General features: G+C 36.8%; 1 protein-coding gene across 3 annotated transcripts in view; it reads right to left on the bottom strand.

Moving 5' to 3' along the window:
- Positions 1–22229, bottom strand: part of PRKDC (protein kinase, DNA-activated, catalytic subunit) — a 270606-nt gene that overhangs the window by 156617 nt on the left and 91760 nt on the right. For all 3 annotated transcript variants that reach the window (XM_074318994.2, XM_074318995.2, XM_074318996.2), the window contains exons 31-38: positions 18776–19030; positions 15430–15653; positions 14532–14740; positions 13966–14098; positions 13346–13504; positions 12331–12534; positions 698–883; positions 212–316 (exon numbers count right to left, since the gene is read on the bottom strand). In XM_074318994.2, coding sequence (XP_074175095.1) covers positions 212–316; positions 698–883; positions 12331–12534; positions 13346–13504; positions 13966–14098; positions 14532–14740; positions 15430–15653; positions 18776–19030 — 1475 coding nt within the window. The remainder of the gene's footprint in view (positions 1–211; positions 317–697; positions 884–12330; positions 12535–13345; positions 13505–13965; positions 14099–14531; positions 14741–15429; positions 15654–18775; positions 19031–22229) is intronic.

Raw genomic sequence — 22229 nt, 5'->3', positions numbered from 1 at the left:
GGGAGTGACTGTATAGTTCAAACAAATATGCCCACTACAGATAGCTACTGAGGTTGGATAGTAAGTACATGAGAGTTTACTGTGCTAGTCTCTCTGCTTTTGAATGTTTCAAATTTTTCATTATAAAAAATAGAAAACATAAATATGCAAAACTATAAAATGCGAAAATAATGAAGAATGTGATCTGAAAATGCATGTGTTTAATACTTACCTTGAAATGTAGACCCAATTTTGAATCAGCAAGTAGAGTAGCATATGTTGTAAAGACTTCAGGGAATGCACTGTGATTTATATTAAAAGACACAGATGACTCAATCTGGAGGGGAAATAAAAACATGATACATTTCTATATTACGCATCTAATTTCCTTTAACAGTTTTCAAATTTTTAAATTACGAAATTATCTACAAATTTGTTCTTGGGCTTCAACAATGTTTCAACAAATATTTTTCTAAAATATTTTAAACCTATCTGGGGAAGACAATGCATGCAAAGGTACACTAAAAAAATAAAGTATAAGAAATGATGAGTATAAATAATGAAGTAAAATAATAGAAAAAGTATCAAGTGTAAGATAATCAGCAATTGTTCAGTAAAAATATTTTTTATTTATAAAACCTCCATCGAATTTGACAGATACAAGTTACAGAGTACAAACCAACAAACACAATTTTTTTTTTAAGGTCTCTCAAAATACCTGCAAAACTTTTCCTAGTAAGGTCAGCACTGCCATTTTACTTTCAGGAGCAGAATCTCTGGCCCACCACCCATCACACTTCCTCCAGTTTTGCAGAATTGTAGTCGCAAGTTTCAGTCCTTGGTGTTTCTGATTGGCCCGATCTCTGAAGCTCTGATCTAGCATACCATTCAAAACGGTGCTCACCTGAAACAATTGTGTGGTGACTGAGGAAAAAGTCTTAATATCGAATGACATATATAATTTACTTTCATTTCAAGGCTATTCTCGAAAAAATGAAGATATTATTTCTATAAGATAACTTCACAACTCCTCAAATGTGAGAACATGTAAATTTTCCCATAAAAGCATACCGTGGTCTCATTTATGAAATCATGTGCATATTGTTATTTCTTGCTTTCTTAGTTGGGGGCATTCTCGATGGGAAGAGGAATTGGCTCTCTTTTGTCCTCATCACCGGTACATGTGCCTGTGCACATGTACATACACACATTTCCTGTCCCATCACCTTTTCAATAGTGCTTTCTATTTGGTTGGATTAATATTCAATATTCCTATCATTACGACAATGTAAACATTTTTCACAGATCATCCAAGTTTTACTACCCATACTTTTATTTTCTTGCATTTTGATCTCCCTGAGGTTAATACTTGTTTGCTTCCTTCGCTGTTTTCAATGTGTCCATCATTATTCGTCATCAGATTCTCCCAAATTGATCTCCTCAAGACATCTAAATGTATCAAGAAATCTATCAGCTCCATCTCGGTAGCAACATATCTCCTACTCTGGAATGTTGGTGACCTCTACCCTCTGGTTCTCTATTTAACATCCTCCAGGAGATTCATCCATTTCTTTGTGTTCAGGCCAACTTCCCAGATCCAACATCATTCCCTTTCTTGGCTCACTGCCTTATTTCAGTGAAGTATTTCCTCCAGTAGCTTCCTGGTAAGAAGCAGGAAATACATTCCTTTGAGATCTGCCACAACTGAAACATTTGCATTCAACATTAACACATAAGTGATAATTTGGCCAGATTCAGAACTCCAGGTTGGAAGTCTTTCCTGAATTATGAAGAAAATTTGGCTCACATTCCTCCAGTATCCACTTTGCTACCACAAAGACAAAAGCAATCCAATTTTTTGATCTTTTTAATGTAATCAGGTTTTCTCCTATAGAAACTTTTCAAAACCTTTTCTAATGTAAAACCCAAACCCCCAGGGTTTTCAATTTTCAAGAAATATGCTCCATGTGGAGCTGTTTTCAAACACTATGCTGGACACTCAAAAGCCCTCTTCCATCTGGAAACTCAAGGCCTTCATTTCTTTGAAACTGTCTTCAGCTGTGTTACTCAGAAAGGCCTGCCTTACCTCTGGGGCAGTGGCCCTGGTGCTGGACCTTGTAGATTGATTCCAAGATTCCTCATCTTTCTTTCCTGTTTTATCTTTTTCTTCTATTTCTGTGAGAGTTCCTGAATTTTTCTTCTAAACCCATTTCATTTAAAATTTCTGATGCCTATAATCAAATCCCAGGAATTCTTTTTCGTTTTCTGATGTTATTTTTCAGTAGCAATTCTTGCTTCATGGATACAGTATCTTCTCTCATCTTTCTGACGTTTTTCTTTCTACATTTCCATTTCACTGAATTAGTCTCTGCTTCAAGTGGCTTTTTCCCTGCCTGTCCATTTTTAAACTTCTTTCCTCAAGTTCTTGGTACTCCTTGGCTGTTGGTACATATTAAGGAACTGACTAGAATCACTGTGCAATGGGCAGGGCACACGGGCTGCAATGATCATTGTAAACTGATCTGATTGGGCAGTGATGACAATATTTTTATGTCCTCATAGGCTTGTTAACATATTCCAATATCCTGCCTGAGAGTATATACCTATAATAATCTTCTGGAAGCAAAATTGGGGGAAAAGAACTAAGCCTTAAAGATCAGAATTTAGGCAGGCTTTCATTTAAGTTCCCTGTATTCAAGAAGTTATCCTTACAGCACAGAAACACAAAGGATCATAAGAGACTATTGTGAACAATTATACACCAACAAATATGACAACTTAAAAGAAATGTATAAATACTTAGAAACATACAACCTACCAAGATTGAATCAGAAAGCAGCAGATATCTAAATAGACCAATTACCACTAAGGAGATTGAATCAGTCATCAAAAACCTCCCTATACACAAAAGTCCAGGACAAGATGGCTTCACAGGTAAATTCCACCAACAATTTAAAGAGGAACTGATGATGGTAACAGGGAGATCCAAGATGGCGGAGTAGAAAAATGCTGTGCTTGCCTCCTCCCATGAACACATTAAAATTACAACTAAATTATAGAACAATCAACCTGGAGAACCATCTGAAGTCTATCTGAACAGAAGTTTCATAACTAAGGATACAAAGAAACCACACTGAGACTGGTAGGAGGAGCAGAGATTTGGAACGGGCCGGCCCCAAACCTCTCAGTGGCAGATGATAATTGAGTATTTCACCTGTGAAGGTTCCGCTTGGGAGAGTTAGGATCCCCATCCTGTAGTACTAGTAGTGCCAGAAAGAGGAGCCCCTACATTTGGCTGTGAAAAACCGTAGGGATTCCGACCATCTAGGTGAGACACAAAGCTATGGGAAATCCAGACATCCTCTTAAAGGCCCATTCAAGACTCGCTCCCAGGCACTCACCCTAAGCTCCAGTGGAGGGGCGGTGACTCAGGGGGAGTCACAGACATACAGGGAGAGACTGACTTGTGTAGCTATAGGGCAAGAGTTAGAGTGACAGTCACCATTTTCCCTGTGGAGAATCTTCCTGCCATGCAGCCTGCAAGCAGGAGCCATCTTCCTGTGTTAAACCTCCCAACTCCCAAGCCCAAGGCCAAATCTGAATCTGCATTGGTCTGGTGAGCTCCTTGGGATGAGGCCCAACCATACTTGTTCAATGCTGCAGGCACTTTATTAAGGAGCAGCCAGCCCTATTGGTACTGCACTCTTTCTTAGACAACTCTCAGGGGTCCGTGAGCCCATAGTAAATGGCGACTGGCTTCAGTGTGCTCTGAGACTTTGGTTGAGTAGCTCTAGGATCAGTACTGGCACCAAACCAAAATTTACATTAACGTGGTGAACAAAACTCATCCACCCCGGTAACGTGAGATTCTGCCTCAGAGAACTCACCTAACGCGCAAGGGTTTATCAGCAGCTGAACCTTAAGGAAGCTAGCAGGTGACAGCAGGCCTTGGGGTGTCCTGGCTTTCGTGGAGCTACCACAAGCGCAGGACTGGTGGCAGTCAGCCTCAGTTCGCAGTGTAGCTTCTCCCATGCACCTCCACGTCCATCACATGTAGGACTAACCGCAGATAGCTTTGTAGCTCCTACCAGGTAGGCCCCAGCTGATCGTAGGCAGTGGCTGCCCTGGGCCTACATCAGAGCCCCTCTCAGGAGGCCCAAGAACCAACATACCCTCAGATCACGACATAGCACCACACAATTAGCCCACAAGCAGCACATCTAAAGGGCAATCACAATAGGCACCACAGCCCACTGGGGTAAATCCTGCTCCATGGGGTAAGCACCATGTACAGCAGCCCATAAGCTGTGGACGTGGTGAAAAACCACAGCAAGTCAGCCTGAGCATCAATTCCACCAACTGATGTGCCAATAGGAATAAAGGCTCAACTATAGCAGGAGGGTATACACAACCCACACAAGGAGCCACTCCTGAAGCACCCAGCACAGGAGACCAGGGAGACTGTACAGCGGGGGCCCCATAGGGCACCTACTATATAAGGCTACCCCATCGAGACTGGGAGAGATAGCAGATCTACCTAATAAATAGAAACAAACTCAAGAAACAGTCAAAATGAGGAAACAAAGAAATACATCCCAAATGAAAGAATAGGAGAAAACTCCAGAAAAAGAACTAACCAAAACAGAGGCAAGAAATCTACCAGATATACAGTTCAAAACAACAGATACAAGGATGCTCAAGGAATTCAGTGAAAATTTCAACGAAGAGATAGCAATCATTAAAAAAAAAGGACATAGAAACCGTAAAAAGAACCACTCAGAAGTAGAGACTATGATAACTGAAATAAAGAATGTACTAGAAGGAATCACAGCAGACTTGATGTAGAAGAGGATCAAATCAGCGAAGTGGAAGACAAGGTAGCAGAAAACGCCCAATTGGAATAGGGGGAAAAAAAGGATCAAGAAAAAATAATGAGGATAGTTTAAGAGACCTCTGGGACATCAAGCATTACAACATTCACATCATAGGGGTACCAGGAGAAGAGAAAAGGCGAGGGATTGAGAACGTATTTGAAGAAATAACGACTGAAAACTTTCTTAACTTGGTGAAGGAAATAGACATACAAGCCCAGGAAGTGCACAGAATTCCAAACAAGATGAACCCAAACAGGCCCACACCAAGACACATTATAATTAAAATGGCAAAGGTTAAAGATAAAGAGAGAATCCTAAAAGCGGCAAGAGAGAGGCAACTAGTTACTCATAAGGGAGCTCCCGTAAGATCAGCTGATTTCTGAACAGAAACCTTGTAGGCCAGAAGGGATTGGCATGAAATATTCAAAGTGATGAAAAGCAATGACCTACAAACAAGAGTACTGCACACAGCAACACTGTCTTTTTAAATTGAAAGATAAAGAACTTCCTCAACAAGAAAAAAACTAAAGGAGTTCATCACCAATAGACAGACGTCTTTAAGATGGAAAAAAAAAGATCAAAAACATAAATAAAATGGCAGTAACTACCTATCGATCAACAATTACTTTACATGTATATGAACTACTCATAAATTGTCCAGTGAAAAGATATATGGTGGCTGAACTGATAAGAAAACAAAACCCTTATATGAGCATGCTGCCTAAAACTCACTTCAGACTGAGGGACACACACAGAGCGAAAGTAAAGGTATGGAAGATAGTTCATGAAAATCAAAATAAACAAAGAAAGCCGGGGTAGCAACACTTATACCCGATAAAATAGACTTTAAAACAAAAGCTATAAGAAGACACAAAGAAGGAGCCAGTAATCCCACTTCTATTTATTAGAAGAAACCCAAAAATGCTGCAGCAAGGGGACATGTGCAACCATATGTTCACTGCAGCACTGTTTACAATGGCCAAGATGTGGAGGCAAGCTGGGTGTCCGTCGATAGATGAATGGATAGAGAGGAGGTAGACGTGGAGGATGCTGTGCTGAGTGGAGTATGTCAGACAGAGAAAGACCGATACAATGTGATTTTGCTTATATGTGGAATATAAAGAACAAAATAAAACAACAAAACAGAAACAAACTCATAGATACAGAGAGCAATTAGATGGTTGCCAGATGGGAGGGTGGTTAGGGGGTGGTGAAAAAGGTGAAGGTATGAAAAAGTACTGGTTGTTACAAAGTACTCATGGGAATATAGGGTCTAACATAAGGAACATAATCAAAAATACTGTAATAACTATATATGGTATCATACGGGTACTAGATTTATCAGGGTGATAGATGGGAGGTGGGTTGAGGGGCTAGGGTGAAAAAGGTGAAGTGATTTAAAAGTGCAAACTGGTACTTATAAAATAGTCATGGGAATGTAAAGTAAAGCATTGGGAATAGTCAATAATATGGTAGTAACTATGTATGGTGCCAAGTGAATGAATACTAGACCAGTCAGGAGGATCACTTCTTAAATTATATGAATGTCAGAGGTTTCCGGAAAGATGGCGGCGTGAGGTGAGCCTCTGTAAAGCTCCCCTGAAATTTACAACGAATCGAACAACAAACACTCCACAAAGGACTCCCTGCACAGCAGACAGGCAAGACGAAGAGGCCCACTACCAACTAAAATCACCTAAAGGTGGGAGATTCGCGCGAGTGGGGGGAGGAGGGAAGGGAGAAGTGTGGAGACGGAGCCGTGCGGGCGCAGGACGCAGACCTAGCTCAGTGCTCTGAGCTCGCTGCTTCCCGAAACTACCGCAGCTGCGGGAGATCGGACTGCTAGGGCTCCGCCAGGGCTCCACAGAGCTGAGGGGACAGCATATAACACGGCTGTACCCAACGCTCACGGCAGAGACCTCGGAGAAAAGACTGAGGGAAAAAGGCTGAAAACAGTGGTTTAAGCCCTCACTGCCGAGCAGAGAACGGAGCCTTAGGCACTGAGACTAGCCGCCCCCTCCCTCCCCTCCCAGAGATCGCCCCACCCCCACATGCCCGGTGCTAGAAACGGAACAGTAGCAGTGTCAGAGCAAAAGAACAGAATATTTGCTGTTCTGAGAACTGTGGGCCACAGACACAAATTCACAGCCCAACTAGTTCCAGCAAAGGGGAGATACCTGTGGAAGCAGGACCGGCTGTGGTGGTGGTCGCCGCCATTGCTCTGGGCCACCTCTCACAACTCACCCCGCCCCTGACCCCACCTATCAGGGCGGATCACTGCAGGAGTAAACAGAACTGCTGAAATATACGGGCTCTGAATCAGGAGCTGGAAGAGCTTTGGAACATCAAAAGCTCTCCGCATACCCACTGGGACACTGCGCCCTGTGACCTAGACGAACTATGAACAGAGGAGAAGCCCGTTTCCCAGCGAATCCCCCCATTGTGTGAGAAGCTGGAATAGTCCAGAGAAAATATAGCACTACCGTGTGGGAGAAGAAAAATAAGCTGCAGTTGGAGAAAAAATAAAACATTCTACCAACAAGTACTGGAAAACAAAAAGACCGCTTCCTATCAACCTGTTACAAAATTATATGAATGTCTAATCCCTATGTTGTACACCTGAAATTAATATAAAATAATATTGAATGTCAATCGTAATTGAAAAGTTAAAAAGGGGAGGAAAGGTGAATAAGAGGCCCATATCTGCAGGTATAAAATAATAAGCCATGGGGATGTAATGTACACCATAAAGAATATGTGAATAACTATGTGATAGTGCGGTATGGTGTCCGATGATTGCTGGACTCACTTCTTTAGGTATATAAATGTAATATAATATTGTATGTTAGCTATATTTTAATAAAAAATCTTAAAAAACAAAGAATACCAATATCTTCTCAAACTCTTCCAAAACTCAGAAGAGAAGGAAATGCTTTCTAACTCATTTCATGAGGTCAGCATTACCCTGATACTAAAACGAGATTAAAAAAAAACAAAAAAAAAGAGAATTACAGGGAAATATCCCTAATAAACACAGATGCAAAAATCTTCAACAAAATATTAGCAAAGTAAATTCAGCAATACATTAAAAGAGTCACACACCATTACGAAGTGTGATTTATTTCAGGGACCCAAGGAAGGTTCTAGAAATTAAAGTATAAAATGAGACACACATTAATAAAATAAAAATCACATGATCATCTCAATAGATGCAGAAAAAGCATTTGATAAAAATTAACATCCATTCATGATAAAAAGTCTCAACAAATTGGGTACAGAGGGAACAAACCACAACATAACAAAAATCATATATCTCAAGTCCACAATTAACATCATGTTCAATGGCGAAAAGCTCAAAGTTTTCCTATAAAACAGGAACAATATAAGGATACTCACTCTCACCACTTTTATTCAACATGGTACTCAAGTCTTGCCAGAGCAATCAGACAAGAAAAATAAAAGGTATCAAATCAGAAAGGAAGAAATAAAACTGTATCTATTGGCAGTTGACATATTATATATTATATAAAGACTGAACCAAAACATATTAAAATTAATCTATGAATTCAGTACAGGATACAAAATCAATATTCAAAAATACATTGTGTTTCTATACACCAAGAACAAACTATCTAAAAAAGAAAGTAAGAAAACAATCCCATTTACAATTGCATCAAAAGGAAAATACTCAGGAATAAATGTAATCAAGGAGGTGAATGACCTGTACCCCCAAAACCGGAAGACACTGACAAAACAAAATTGAAGAAGACACACATTCCATACTCATGGAATAGAAGAATTAATATTGCTAAAATGTACATATTACCCAAACAAATCTACAGACTCAATGCAATCCTTATCACAATTCCAATGTCATTTTTCACAGAAAAAATAAAATCCTAAAATTTGCATGGAACCAGAACAGACACCAAAGGAATCTTGAGGAAGAAGAACAAAGCTGGAGGCATCACACTTTCTAACTTCACACTGTTACAATGCTGAAATAATCAAGACAGTATGGTATTGGCATAAAAACAGATACATAGATCAAAAAAACAGAACAGAGTCCAAAAATATACCCACACAAAAATGGACAATGTATTAAAGAATATACAATGGTGAAAGGATAATCTCTTCAATAAATGTTCGGAAAAATGGACAGCCACATATAAAAGAATAAAACTCAACCCCTATCTTAAACAAAAATCAACTCAAAATGTATTGAAGACTTGAACGTAAGACCTGAAGCTACAAAACTCCTAAAAGAAAACTTAGGGGGTAGGCTCTTTAACATTGAGTTTTTGGGTTTCACATCAAAAGCAAAGGCAATAAAAACAAAAATAAACAAGTGGGCCTACATCAAACTAAAAAAGCTTCTGCACAGCAAAGAAAATCAGCAACAAAATGAAAAGGTAAGTTACAGAATGAGAGGAAATACTTGCAAATATATATCTGATGAGGTAATACCAAAATTATATGAAGAACTCAAACTGAACAGCAAAATACCAAACAAACCAATTAAAAAATAGGCAGAAGAAATGAATAAATCTTTTCCTAAAGAAGACATATAGTTGACCAACAAGTTCACGAAAAAGTGCTGAACATCACTAATCATCACAGAAATGCAAATCAAAACCACAATGAGATACCACCTCACACCTGTGAGAATGGTTATTATCAGAGACAACAAATAACAAATGTTGGTGAGGAATGTGAAGTAAAGGGAACCATTGTGTACTGTTGGTGGGAATGTAAATTGGTGCAACTGCTATAGAATACATTGTGGTGGTTCCTCAAAAAATTAAAAACGGAATGATCATATGATCCAGCAATTCCACTTTTGGGTATACTCGTATACCTCAAGAAACCAAGATCATTATCTAGAAAAGGTATTTGTACCCCATTGTTCACTGCAGCATTATTTACAATAGCCAAGAAAAGAAAAAAATGTAACTATGTGAAGTAATAGATGTTAAACTTATTGTGGTAATTAATTCACTATATATATTAAATCAGCATGTTGTACACTGAAAATTATGTTACTTGTCAATTGTGTCTCAATAAAACTGGAAAAAGGAAGGGGTATTATTCATTAATATGAATGGTTACAAAATAAATAAAATCAATAGCTTTCTGATATACCTCATCTTATAAAGAAAATATTAAGGGAAAATATTACTTACATTTACGTATAACTAAATAGTATCTAATATCTAAAATAGTCTTAACAATGTACAGGCAAGAGGTGAATAAAATTATAACATTCTACATAATAGTATGACAAAAGCATTTTAGAATGTGTATGATTTGAATAAATGGAAAGACGTATCATAGAAAAAGTGGGCTTAATTTTTTTAAGAGGTCAATTTAGTTTAAATTTACTCGTTACGTAGTATATTATCAATCAAAATCCCTGTATGTTGTGGGAAGGGTGGTGAGAGAATTGAGAAAATGATTCTAAGTTTCACTTTGAAGAATAAACTTGCAAGTATACCTGGAAGAATTCTGATAAACAAAAATATGAAGAAGGAACACTGTCTTACTAGATGTTAAAATGTATCTTAGAATTGCTGAAATTAAAACAATGTGGTTACTGGCTGAGAAGTAGATGATTATGTAACAAATTAAAATGCCCAATCTTAGAGAATTAGCATTTGAAAAAGTTAGAATCTTGAATTGGTGAGGAAAATATGCATTAGAAAATAAATGTTTGTCCAATATTAACCATTTGGGGAAAAAATGTCTTTTCTATAGTGTTCTTTGCATGATTTATATTTGTTACTAAAAGAAATTGTAAAAGTAACAAAAGAAAATATGAGCAGATTTAAAAGACAATATTGGGGTAGGGAACACTTTTGTAAGTATGTCATAAAAGATGGAAACAATGAAAAAGAAGATAAGTTTAACTATAAAAGTTTAATTACTTCTGTATTATAAAAGAAACACCCCAAGTGAGACTAAAAGATAAATGTCAATAGGAAAAAGTACTTTCTTTACACATAATAGAGAGAGATCTACTATCCTTATATACATAAATCTCTAACAAATTAATAAGAATGTACATCCCAACAGAAAAATGGATTAAATAAAAAAATATAGCATACACCAGAAATACTTTGGTTTTTAAAAAAAAATTAGTGGGAGACTGCAATCAGTAAAGTTGGAGAATATGAAACTTGAGAGATAAAAGTACAAAATAAAACTGTCACTAGTATAATAACACAATTTTTTGTTATGGTGCAAAGTATTACAAACTTTACTACATTGCTTAAAAAGAGATACTTGTATTGTGTAATAAATGGGATTCTAATCTTCACTAAAGGAAAAAGAGTATCCTTGCACTCAACTACGCCTAGGGTCCCTCAGTCCAGAGATGTTTCTCCTGTCCAGGGAATCAGCCACCTCCAGTCTCAAGTGGGGAAGGATGAGTTCCCCTAACCACAGAGGATGGCTAATGTTCAACTAATCCTCCACACCCTACTCTCTTTGTACTCCAGAAGCCCAGGGTCTCCATGGCCTGACTCCTGAGTTCTGCAGCACAAATTAGATGCCCATCTTCCCACTGCTAAGGTCACACTGCAGCTTTCTTGGACTCTGAAGTCTGTTACCATTTGTCCTTTTGCTTTCCAGCTTTCAAAGTGTTGTCACTCTTGTCTTTTCTCCTGTGTCCTTTAAGATGTGCTTTTTTTAAAAAAAACTGTTTCTGTCATTGTAGAGGGATTTGAGGAGGTAGAGGTAAATGCACATGGCTTTTATGCATCATCTTCACTAGAAGTCTGAACAGTTTTGAAGTTCAAATTGTTACATTTCCTGAATGTTAATGGGTCTAATACAATTTTATTTGTAACTTTAAAAAATACAAATTCCTAGTGAAGCTAACACAAAATATTCCCATACAATGACAAGCACTGTTTGGAATAAAACCTTAACTCAATAGGAAATTACACAATCTTCACTTAAAATGGTCATTCTAACAGTAAAGTTTCTGATTGTCTACATAGACCAGGTTAAATCTGTAAGTTTTCATAAAATCAACTGTAAATTAAATATTGATCTCCAAAGGTTCAATGTAAGGGGGAAAAGTAGGCTATAGCAGGAACATGCACGAAGTGATACCGGAATGTACAGGACCAACTCATGGCTGGTGGAAAAGCAAAGGCAGGCTTGGGCCCCAGGACAGGTTTATGAGCTTCAATATCCTACACAGCTGTGTCTTGTAATACTAGGCTTAGAGATTTTTTTTTTTTGCGAGGTGGGGGGTGTCGGGGGCATCTGAGAGATTAGAAAAAACAAAGTTTCAACATCCATTATTAAATATTCACAAAGGCTTTGTTTTGTTTCCTTTGATCTTATTTTTAAACACTGGCAAGAGCTTTAAACCTTCCAGGAAGCGATCTTGATTTGTTTTAATGATATATTTCAGGAATATAAGCATTATATAAAAAAATATACTTTACTTAAAGTAAAATTTCATTACCATTTTGGGATTATCCACAGATGATTTCATGAGCTCCAACACAGCAAGATCTAAATCTTTCAACAATTCAGTGTTGATTGTTTCTGAGAACAAGCTATAAAAATACTCTCCATGACAGAAGCTGACAATGTTTCTCTGGGAGCCTCCTGTGGATGGCATGAACAACACTGCTGTGTCCAGAAGAAGACTCACAAGGCACTCACACTAAGAAGAAAGAAAAGTGTGATAAAAGAAGTATATATCTTAAGGGTTACAGAAAGACTCTTTGGGTTGCTATTAATTTTGAAAGTGGAAAATCATACAGAGCCTGATATTTAAAGGCCTGGGTTCACGTTTGAGCTGTATACATTTCAATGAGCCTCCATTTTCTACGTTGCATTTTGGGAAAGAAATGTTCTCTGACACACGTTTCTCCCAAATTTCCAGACATCTTGTTGTTTTGAAGGGAGAGTCTAGTAAGGGTGTCTTTTTAGAAATTTAAGTATGTAACTTGTTTACCTTAAGTGGACATGGGGGCAAAGAGGTTTCTGCAACAAGAGAAAAGATGGGTAAAATGGAGTGAACACACAGTACTGGCTGGCAGGTCTCTGCTATAGCAGACTGTTTGAGGCCAGCTCTGCAGAGTTCAAACAATGAAGACATTTTTTTGTGGTGCCTCTGGAATTATCCTGCAGGGGCTCTCGCTCTCCCTAATCAACCATCTGAAGAATCACTAAGGATAGGGGAAGAAGAGACCACTGTGTCAACACAGTTCAGCTGTTCTCTGCCTAAAGTACTTTTGAAATAAAAAAAGGGATTGACAAAACCCCAACTTAAAGGAATGCTGTTTTATTCTATTAAAAAGACAACAACAGTAAAAAAAACAACCTCTTAGAAAGTCAGCTTACGTAAATTAATTAAAGTACTCGTGCATCTGAGAACTTACCCAACTAAATTCACGTTTTTAAAGACACAATGCAAGTGAGTTGTATATTTACATCATTAAGATAGCATAGCATGTAGCTGTTTTTCCTACCAGTCCTCCAAAAGCAAAGGCCAACTCCAGAAGTCCACTGGCCAATCGCTTACAACTGGGGTCTAGTGAAGGAAGGCACTGTCGTTCATGTCCAGGTGCAATGCTTTTATAAACCAGGGAAAGAAGTTTTGTGCCAATAGAATCACGCTGATCTACAGACTAAAATAAAGTCAACACTGAAATATCCAGCAATAAGATATTTTATAGAAAAACAATTTCACACCCTTCATTAATTAAAAATCCATGTGAGCTAACACTGACAACTGCCTTTCAATTGCTAGGAAATTTTTCATTGAACTTTGCTTTCTGTGCTCTATTTTTAATTCATGTCACCTAGCCACAAAGACACAATAGCAGTTAGTCCCTAAAGTTCTTCAGAAGGCTGCTGGAAATACTCAAATGTCCTTTATTTTATTTTCATTTATTTATAAATGTTTTATATTTACTTTCATATTTATATTCCTGGTAATACCTACATGTCTGGAGCAAGGATTTCTGTAATTCCCATTTCAGCATACTCTGTACATAAAGGATGTTTTAAAAAGACTATAAATAGACTAACATAAATAATTAGCGTAATGAAGCTAAAAGAAATGTAAAAACAAACTGGCTGCGGTTACCTGAGATGGTAATACAACATGAAGAAGACCAGCTTTATGAAGTTGTTTACAAGCAGACACGAGAGAAGCCAGCTCGGCCCTGTCCACGTAAGCATCAGGGACACACAGGTTAACAGCACAGAGCTCCTCAATGCTGGCCATGTGAAAAAAGCAAAAGGAAAACTTAGATAAGTGCTGATCTTATCAAATTATCAGGACACACTGAAAATACGTGTGTTCTATTATAAATGTATTTACTAACTACCTGGCACTCAAATTCATGACATAGCCTAGAAAGCAAACACAGGCTAACACCACCAAACAAGGGGCCCATGCACTAATCCAGCTGTGGAAATCAACATGAGGCTAAGCCCATCCAAGGCTTGTGTACTCTTAAGGTGCAGTGAAGGCAGTTGCTAAATATATAATTTTCAAACAACTGATGAAATCCTCTGCAGCAAACTCCCACTGATGAGATCATTTACTTGAACAAATGGGACTACAGAAGCAACACACACGGCTGCCAGAGCATGTTGCAACCTTAATTCCACTACAACAGTGACCCTGAGCATGATCCGAATGCCCACCTCTGTGCTGTTATTTTTTCCTTGAGGTGCACCTCTAGGATGTCTTTGTATGGGGACTTCTTCAGTGCTCTCATCAGGTTCACACAAACATCGGGAAGATGATCCATAACGGGGACATCACCAATATTGAAACCTATGCTCGAGGGCTCACAAAGGGTTTTCACCAAGAGTATCATAAGGTTTGTGTTACATAAATACTTCTCAAGATGCTGTAAAAGATGGATTGGAATAAAAACACATCTATTAGTGAAGATTTGGATTTTCACTAGAGTATAAGGTCCATGAAGCTGGAAATTTTTGCTTGGCTCGGGTGAGGATTGGCAAACTTTCTCTGTAAAGGATCAGACAATAAATGTTTTTGGCTTTGTGGGCCATAAAGTCTCTGCTGCAACTACTTAACTGCCATTATAGCGGGTAAGTGGCCATGGACAATATATGAACAAATGAACCTGGATATATTCCAAGAAAACCTTTACAAAAGCAGGCAGCAGGTGGGATTTGGCCTGTGGACCAGTTTTCCAGCCCCTGGTTTATTAGAGCAATGCTGTATCTGCCCGCAGGACAGGGCATGTAGTAGGTGCTTAGTATATATTAACTGGATGTATTGACTGGAGGTTGTTTATATAATAAGCCTCACAGATACATTTATAAATATTTACTAATGCATGTTTCCTAAAGTGGATCATAGTATAAAATGCAATATCAAACGAAAATTTAGAAAAACTATTTTGCATTTTCTTCACACAATGAACAGTTTTATTATTTTCAAGAACAGATAATTCCTACAGCAATGGGAAGTTCTAAGACAGCTAAAACCACTTCTAATAAGTACTTTATATGTGTTTTTCCAGTGCCAAATACTGACCTCAAATTAATAAAGCAGCAGGAGTGACCGTACCTTCCAGCCTTCTGGATAGATGCTGAGCAGTGTTGTGGTAAACTCCATTATCCGAACAACAATTGTGCATTTGCTATAATTATATCTTTCTTCCTCTTGTGGGCTGGGTTTGTTACTTGTTGCCCCAGTGCCAAAGCACTTTGCTGCTGCTATAATATCATGCATCGCAATGCGTTCTAAAAAGAAAGCCACCGCTTTCCAAAGTAAAGACTGTGTGTCAGTACCTAGAAAAAAATTACATTAAAATATTAACATATGCTTCCTTCTAACTTCACCAAGGTTAATGTAAAATTTCTTCTTTAAATATAGGCATGATATACTTTTAGTCAAAAGTTCAAAATTTTTCAAAAAAAGAAGTTCAATAAAAACGGAATAAAATGGCAGTAATTTCTTCTCATTTCAAAATTTCAGAATTAATACCACTCAAATAGAATTCACCTTTAAACTCATGTAATAAGAACACATCTATGGACAGTTAGGTCTTGCTTCTCAAACACTACTTGTGGGAATATAAATTAATATGATCTTTTTGAAGGGCAATTTGGCAAATCATACCAAAAGCTTTAAAACGTATGCTAATTTATATAAAATGTTAAAAAGGTCTTATGCTTTGACCTAGCACTGAAATTTTATCCTAGTGAAATGGCAGAACTGCAAAGATGTGTTTGTAAGGATGTTCATTTTAACATTGTTCTTAACAATAAAAAAGTAGAAACAACTTAAATGTCCTTTAAAGGGGCAACAGAGAAACCAATTATGGCAGTTGTTTTCAAACAGGTGTGTATGGGCACTGGTCATTTTATAGAATCAATTTCAGATCAACTCTCATGGACTTTTTCATAAAAGTCATCAATCTGAAAACATGATTGTGCTGGTGCTCCTTTCCCATCTCCACCTCTTTCATGATTACCTTTCTCCTGTTTAACAAAAGAAAGACAGATACACCTTTCTCTTCTGCTCAATCTTACTGCAGTTTATTATCTCAGGGTATAATTAAAGTTAAAGACCTTTGGAGCCCCAAAGCAACAATTTAAAATAGTGACATAGATGTTGAAAGAATGAATAAACGTAATGACTAAGAAATCCTTTCACAAGTCTGATGGTTTCCAAGTCTTTGTTTTCATAAAATTTAAGGAAAGTTAAACTGTCAACTGATGGATCACTAAAAATAATTTTGATGACAAGTCACCATGTATTCAAAGAACTGAGAGAAAATACATTAAAAATTAATCCTCAAACACCAAATATCCTTGAATACAACAGACCATGGGCTGCATGACTCATTCTAACCACAAATATGTTAACTGTGCGAAAAATGTTAACTGCGTGAAAAAAAAAACTGTGCCTTTTAGAATTATTCAAACATAGCACTTGTATATATGAACAAGTTTTTTTTAGTACTAACATCTAAACAAACAAACAATAAAATTCTAACCATATGATTTTCCTTTAATATGTAACAATTATAAAAATGTTTATTATACTATTTTGTAGTAGTAATGAATATAATGTGCCCTAATAATGAATGCAATAACACAGAAGAAACCTTTAAACACAGACCCTTTATTACAAAGACATAGGTAGAGTTATAAGTAAAAACATAAGCATAAAAGCATGACACCTTAGGTTAAAAAAATGTACGGGTGATGGAATGGTAATAATGAGGGACTGTGCAAAATTCTCCATAAAAGAAAGTGTATTTTAAAGCTGATGATGTTAAATATAAAACTACTATAGTATTTAGGTTCCAATGAATACTTTTTTTTCAAGTAATGTTAACAGTTTTATATTAAAATGCCAACATTTATAACACACCAGAAAGCTATACGGAAAACAAATTTTGGGGGTCAACTTTAAAGTTTGAATGAAGGTACACTGTTTTTAATGTCTCCCTCCCCTCACAGGGTAAATAAATAAAACTGGTTTAAAACTACTTAATGTAATACAGACACATGATTTAGTAATATATGTATATTTAAACTAGATCAAGCTATATATACCAACATAAAAAGATGTCTAATATGTTGTTTCTTTTTAAAAAGTAAATTACAGTAAAGCACACATAATGATCCCATTAACTAAAAAATGAAAATCAGAAAAAATATACAATATGTATAACAAAGTTTAGAAAAGTAAACACTAAATTATTATAGTGTTTATCACTAGGGAATGTGATTAGGGGAGAGGTTTTGCATATTTTCTATGCTTTTTTCCTTGTTTAGATTTTCAAAATGAGGATATGAGAGCTTCTTAAAACAATAAATTTAAGGTACTATTTGAAACTGAAGAGCTACTATTGCTGTTTTTAAGGTTTCACAACTTTTTGACCTAGCCTTCTGATAATCTCATGCTAGAATCACAATGGAGTCAGATTTTCTCAGAACAGTATAAAATTTGTTTTCCTGAACTTTAGCTTGTGTACACGCGCACACATTATACACTATGCCTGGCTTTACCATCCTTAAGCTAAAAGGAAAATAGCCTTGTTCCTTTCTCCAAAATTTCCATAACATGGACCTTATCTCTGATGGAATTAAAGAGAGAGCATGGTAGTTCCTTTAGTCAGCCACCACCACCACTAGTATGGATTTCCCATCTGTATTAAAAAAACATTCAAATAAGAGAACATGTTCTGAGTGGCAAGTCTGAGGTTCAGCTCATGAGAGAAGATTTAAGTGGAACTCCAGAAAATTAACATATGCCTGCTCAGAGAATTGCAAAGCAGAGAGCACATCTGTCAGCTTCAGATGCTCTACCCTTGGAGAGATGCACCTCCCAAAAGCCATCTCCTATCCTCACAGTCCCATTTAGGTCACAAAAAGGATGGAGACTGCCTACCTTCTTCTTCCCAGCATGGGCCAAAGAACAAACAAACATTCTACCTTATGTTCTGCCTCTCTGCAAACAACACTGTTATTACCATATTATAATAAAAATGCTTAATAGAAAAATGTGAGAAAAACAAAGACATGCTACACAGAAACACGGAATAAGATCATAAAGCTTTAGGTCAAGAAAGACTCTCTTTAATTTACTACGTACAAATGAAAACTTTAAAAGGTTATTTTCATAAAAGGGTCAAGAACCTGTGGACAGGGCAAAAAGGAAGTATAGACTTTGTTTTTGAAGCCTTAATTGTATCATCTAAATCATACTAACATCCTCATTTTGAGATTAAGTAAGAATGCAGGTAAAGCACTTGCACAATACTAAATGATGTTGTCACCATTGTTATTGTTATTTTGGGACAGCAGCAAACCATCTCATCAAAACCCCACTGATATTTTCCCCACAATGACTACAGGCAGAACTGAACACCACTAACTTACGGGTAAGTGTTACTTACCCAAGACCTCAGGTGCTTCAAAGGTTTTCTCTTCAATGAATGTGTTGTAACACTCCAGAGCTGCCAGAAGCAAGTCCATCCACTGCAGAGCAGCTCTTAGACTGAACGGCCCTTGCATATGGCAGAGGGTTGGCTGAGCAAGGATGCCTGATGGTGGATCACAATATCCTCCCCCACCTTCAAATGTGTTTATGAGAAAGGAAGTATCTTCTTTCTTGATAATATCCTTCAGCCATAAAGAAGGGCATTTGTTGCCTTAAAAAAGAAACAAGATTAAAACATACATATAAATAACTTACACGTAATTAAAATTATTTCATCGAATCACTGTGCCTAATTAAAAACAGCATCCCCCAATAATAAAATGATAAAAATTAAAAGTCTGGTAAGTTAAAAAATGTAACCAGGCCAGAACAAGACTGGCACTACACAATATTTCAAATATAGTTTTCAATAAAAGTCCCACATAAACTATCTACTAGAGTAGTAAAATTTCAAAATGATACAGGACAATCTTTTTTTTAACCATAGTACTCACAACTTGTTTCACTATAATTACTGCCAAGAAGGTATTTCTATCAAAAGCCATTCTCTTCAGTTTCTTTAAACATTATAAAAATAGTTGGGTATCAGTTAAATAACTGTAAACTTCCTGCCCTTTTTTCTGCCTTTTATCTTAAATACTATTATTCTTTTTTTAAAGGAATAATTGAAGAGATAAACACAAAAAGAGCACTGTGAATCTTAAGTTCCTATCCTGGCTGTGCTACCTCCCAGCTGTGGTGACCTGGCCTCTCATATCCCAGTTTCCTCATCCGTAAATGAGAATCATAACAGTATCTACCTCTGAGGTTATTACAAAAATTAATTAGTTTATATATGAAAGTGCTTAGAATAGCATCTACCACACAGTAAGTGTAGTGTTTATTAAATAAAAGAGTCAAATGATCTGCTTGTTAAAAGGTACTTTTCTTTTAGGTAGTCATCATTTTCTAAATTAAAGAAAAAAAAAAATCACAAAATTTTATTTCGCATTCTCTGAAATGAGAGGCTCTGAAAATGCCAAATCATTTTGAGTCTAATGAAGTTAGTGAATAATCCAAAATAGTAATGTAACTTTGACGTCTTAAGAAGAAACAGTTTTTCTATTGTGTCAAAAATACTTATGAGAAGCTCTATAAGTGAAAGATTAACATCATGTTTTTAGGGTTTGCTTTAGAAAGAAATATTAAATATTCCATTATTTTCACTAAGAATAAACAAAGAAAATAAAACTCTAACAATGAGTGAAAATAATAACATATTTAAATTCTATATCAAGTACTAGCTAAGAGTGACAGAATAGAAAGTAAGGAAATAAAGGACACAAAAAGACAGATCTAGAGGTGGCTGGATGGCTCAGCTGGTTAGAGCACGAGCTCTGGACAACAGGGTTGCCGGTTCGATTCCTGCATGGGCCAGTGAGCTGTACCCTCCACAACTAGACTGAAGACAATGAGCTGCCACTGAGCTTCTGGAGGGGCGGCCGATGGCTTAGTTGATTAGAGCATGAGCTCTCAACAACAAGGTTGCAGGTTCAATTCCCACATGGGATGGTGAGCTGTGTGCCCCCTGCAACTAAAGACTGAAAATGGTGACTGGACTTGGAGCTGAGCTGCGCCCTGGAGAAATGGATTGTTCCCCAATATTCCCCAATACAATAAAAAAAAAAAAAAAAAAAAAAAAAGATGTGCATCTCCATGTTCATTGCAGCATTATTTAAAAAAAAAAAAAAGACAGATCTAGACAAAGAACACGACAAGGGAACATGAGTAAGAACCTAAGCCTAAGAGAAATAGGAAAGTACATTTGGAGAGCTTGGAATCTTCCCAGCTTTCTAGGTCTTTCTCACTCTCCTCCTCACGAGTGTGGTTATCTGTCACTCTGGCTTTTTGTGCAACATGTTCCCATTCACTGATCTCAGAAGATCTTGAAACATGTCATAAGGACATACCTGCACTTGGGTGTTGATGTGCCCAGCACCCCCACTTATGGTGCAGGACCTCAGGACATAGGACTTCTGATCTAAAGAGATGCCTATCATATCTCTTAAAAACCATTAAAAACCATTAGAGGAAAAGAGACAGGAAATGTAGATGCACCACTGGAGGACACTGAAAAGGTAAGTCAAGGAATGCTCATTAATTTTATAAAAATTTTACGTTGGTAGCAGGGCAAGTTCATCTACTACTTAGCATCCTTAGTAAAACAAAAACAATTCTGAGAAGTAGAGCTCATTTACTTCATTGAAAATATATGAGGTCTCAATTAGAGGCAATTGAGAGGAAGGGCAATAGAAATGTCTTGGGTCAGTCAAGTTGACATCACTAGATATTATGTGGGCAAGAGACAGCCAAAGACCCAAATGTGAGGTAGAGTTTGCCAACAAGTAGTTCTACCTATGTAAAATAAATGGGCCTTATTTTCCTTTTAAAATAATGAAAACATGTCCCACCCCTCCACCCCACACTGACTTTACAGGACTGGTGGAAGCATGATTTAACACAAAAAACAAACTTTAAAAGTTGTTAACCAAATATAAAATACTAATCATGCTTTTTAAGCAATTCTCAAAGTTAAAAATACAGCTATATATTTCCACTATATAAATACAATTATAGAATAGTAGATAAATGTATTTCATATATTTACACACCATATATGATACATACTATGAATATAATGTACCGGGGGTGCCAAAAAAATGTATACACATGACTTGTATTCATCTTTTGTTATCTGTATATATTATTACAATTTTAATACAGTTTTTTTCCTTTCTTAAAATGTGTATACATTTTTTTGGCACCCTCTGTAGTATATAAAATATATAGTACATAACATTATAATAAATTCCATAGTATAACAAAATATAGAATTCATTCTAAGTTTAGAATTACATGAAATAAGTTTTACTCTTTTTCCATGAAGAAAAAGCCCCAAAATAGTACTCCACCCCATTTTCCAAAGAGCACTAGTTCTCTGTCATGATTTGTAGGGAGTGCACTATCACCTTTCTCACCCAGACACATATGCCAGAGTGTGCACTGGTTCTGGACTAGAGCACAGTGCACTTGAAGAGGGCAAGCCAGTTCATGGGTCTGTCCTGAAGCACAGCTTCCCATGCCTACGCTACAGAACCTGGGGTTGAACTTGCTGGAAAAAACAAAACAATACACTTATTCCTAAGAAATTTAGTAATTATCTCTAGCCTACAGATACAGATTATTGAAAAGCCTAGGTTCACTTCTTTCCTTTAATATCACAATGATCTGAGATCATTCAGACTTAGGAGACCAGCAATTTCTTATTAGTTATATACTGAAATAAAACAACTGCATTATTTCATTAAATATTATTAAGATTTCTAACTCCTAATTGAATATCATGTTAACAACAACAGTGGTCATACAAC

Source organism: Rhinolophus sinicus, chromosome 7, assembly GCF_057876585.1.
Source record: "Rhinolophus sinicus isolate RSI-liver-muscle chromosome 7, RSI-T2T, whole genome shotgun sequence".
Lineage (NCBI taxonomy): Eukaryota > Metazoa > Chordata > Mammalia > Chiroptera > Rhinolophidae > Rhinolophus > Rhinolophus sinicus.
This window is presented reverse-complemented; position numbering and strand designations above follow the sequence as displayed.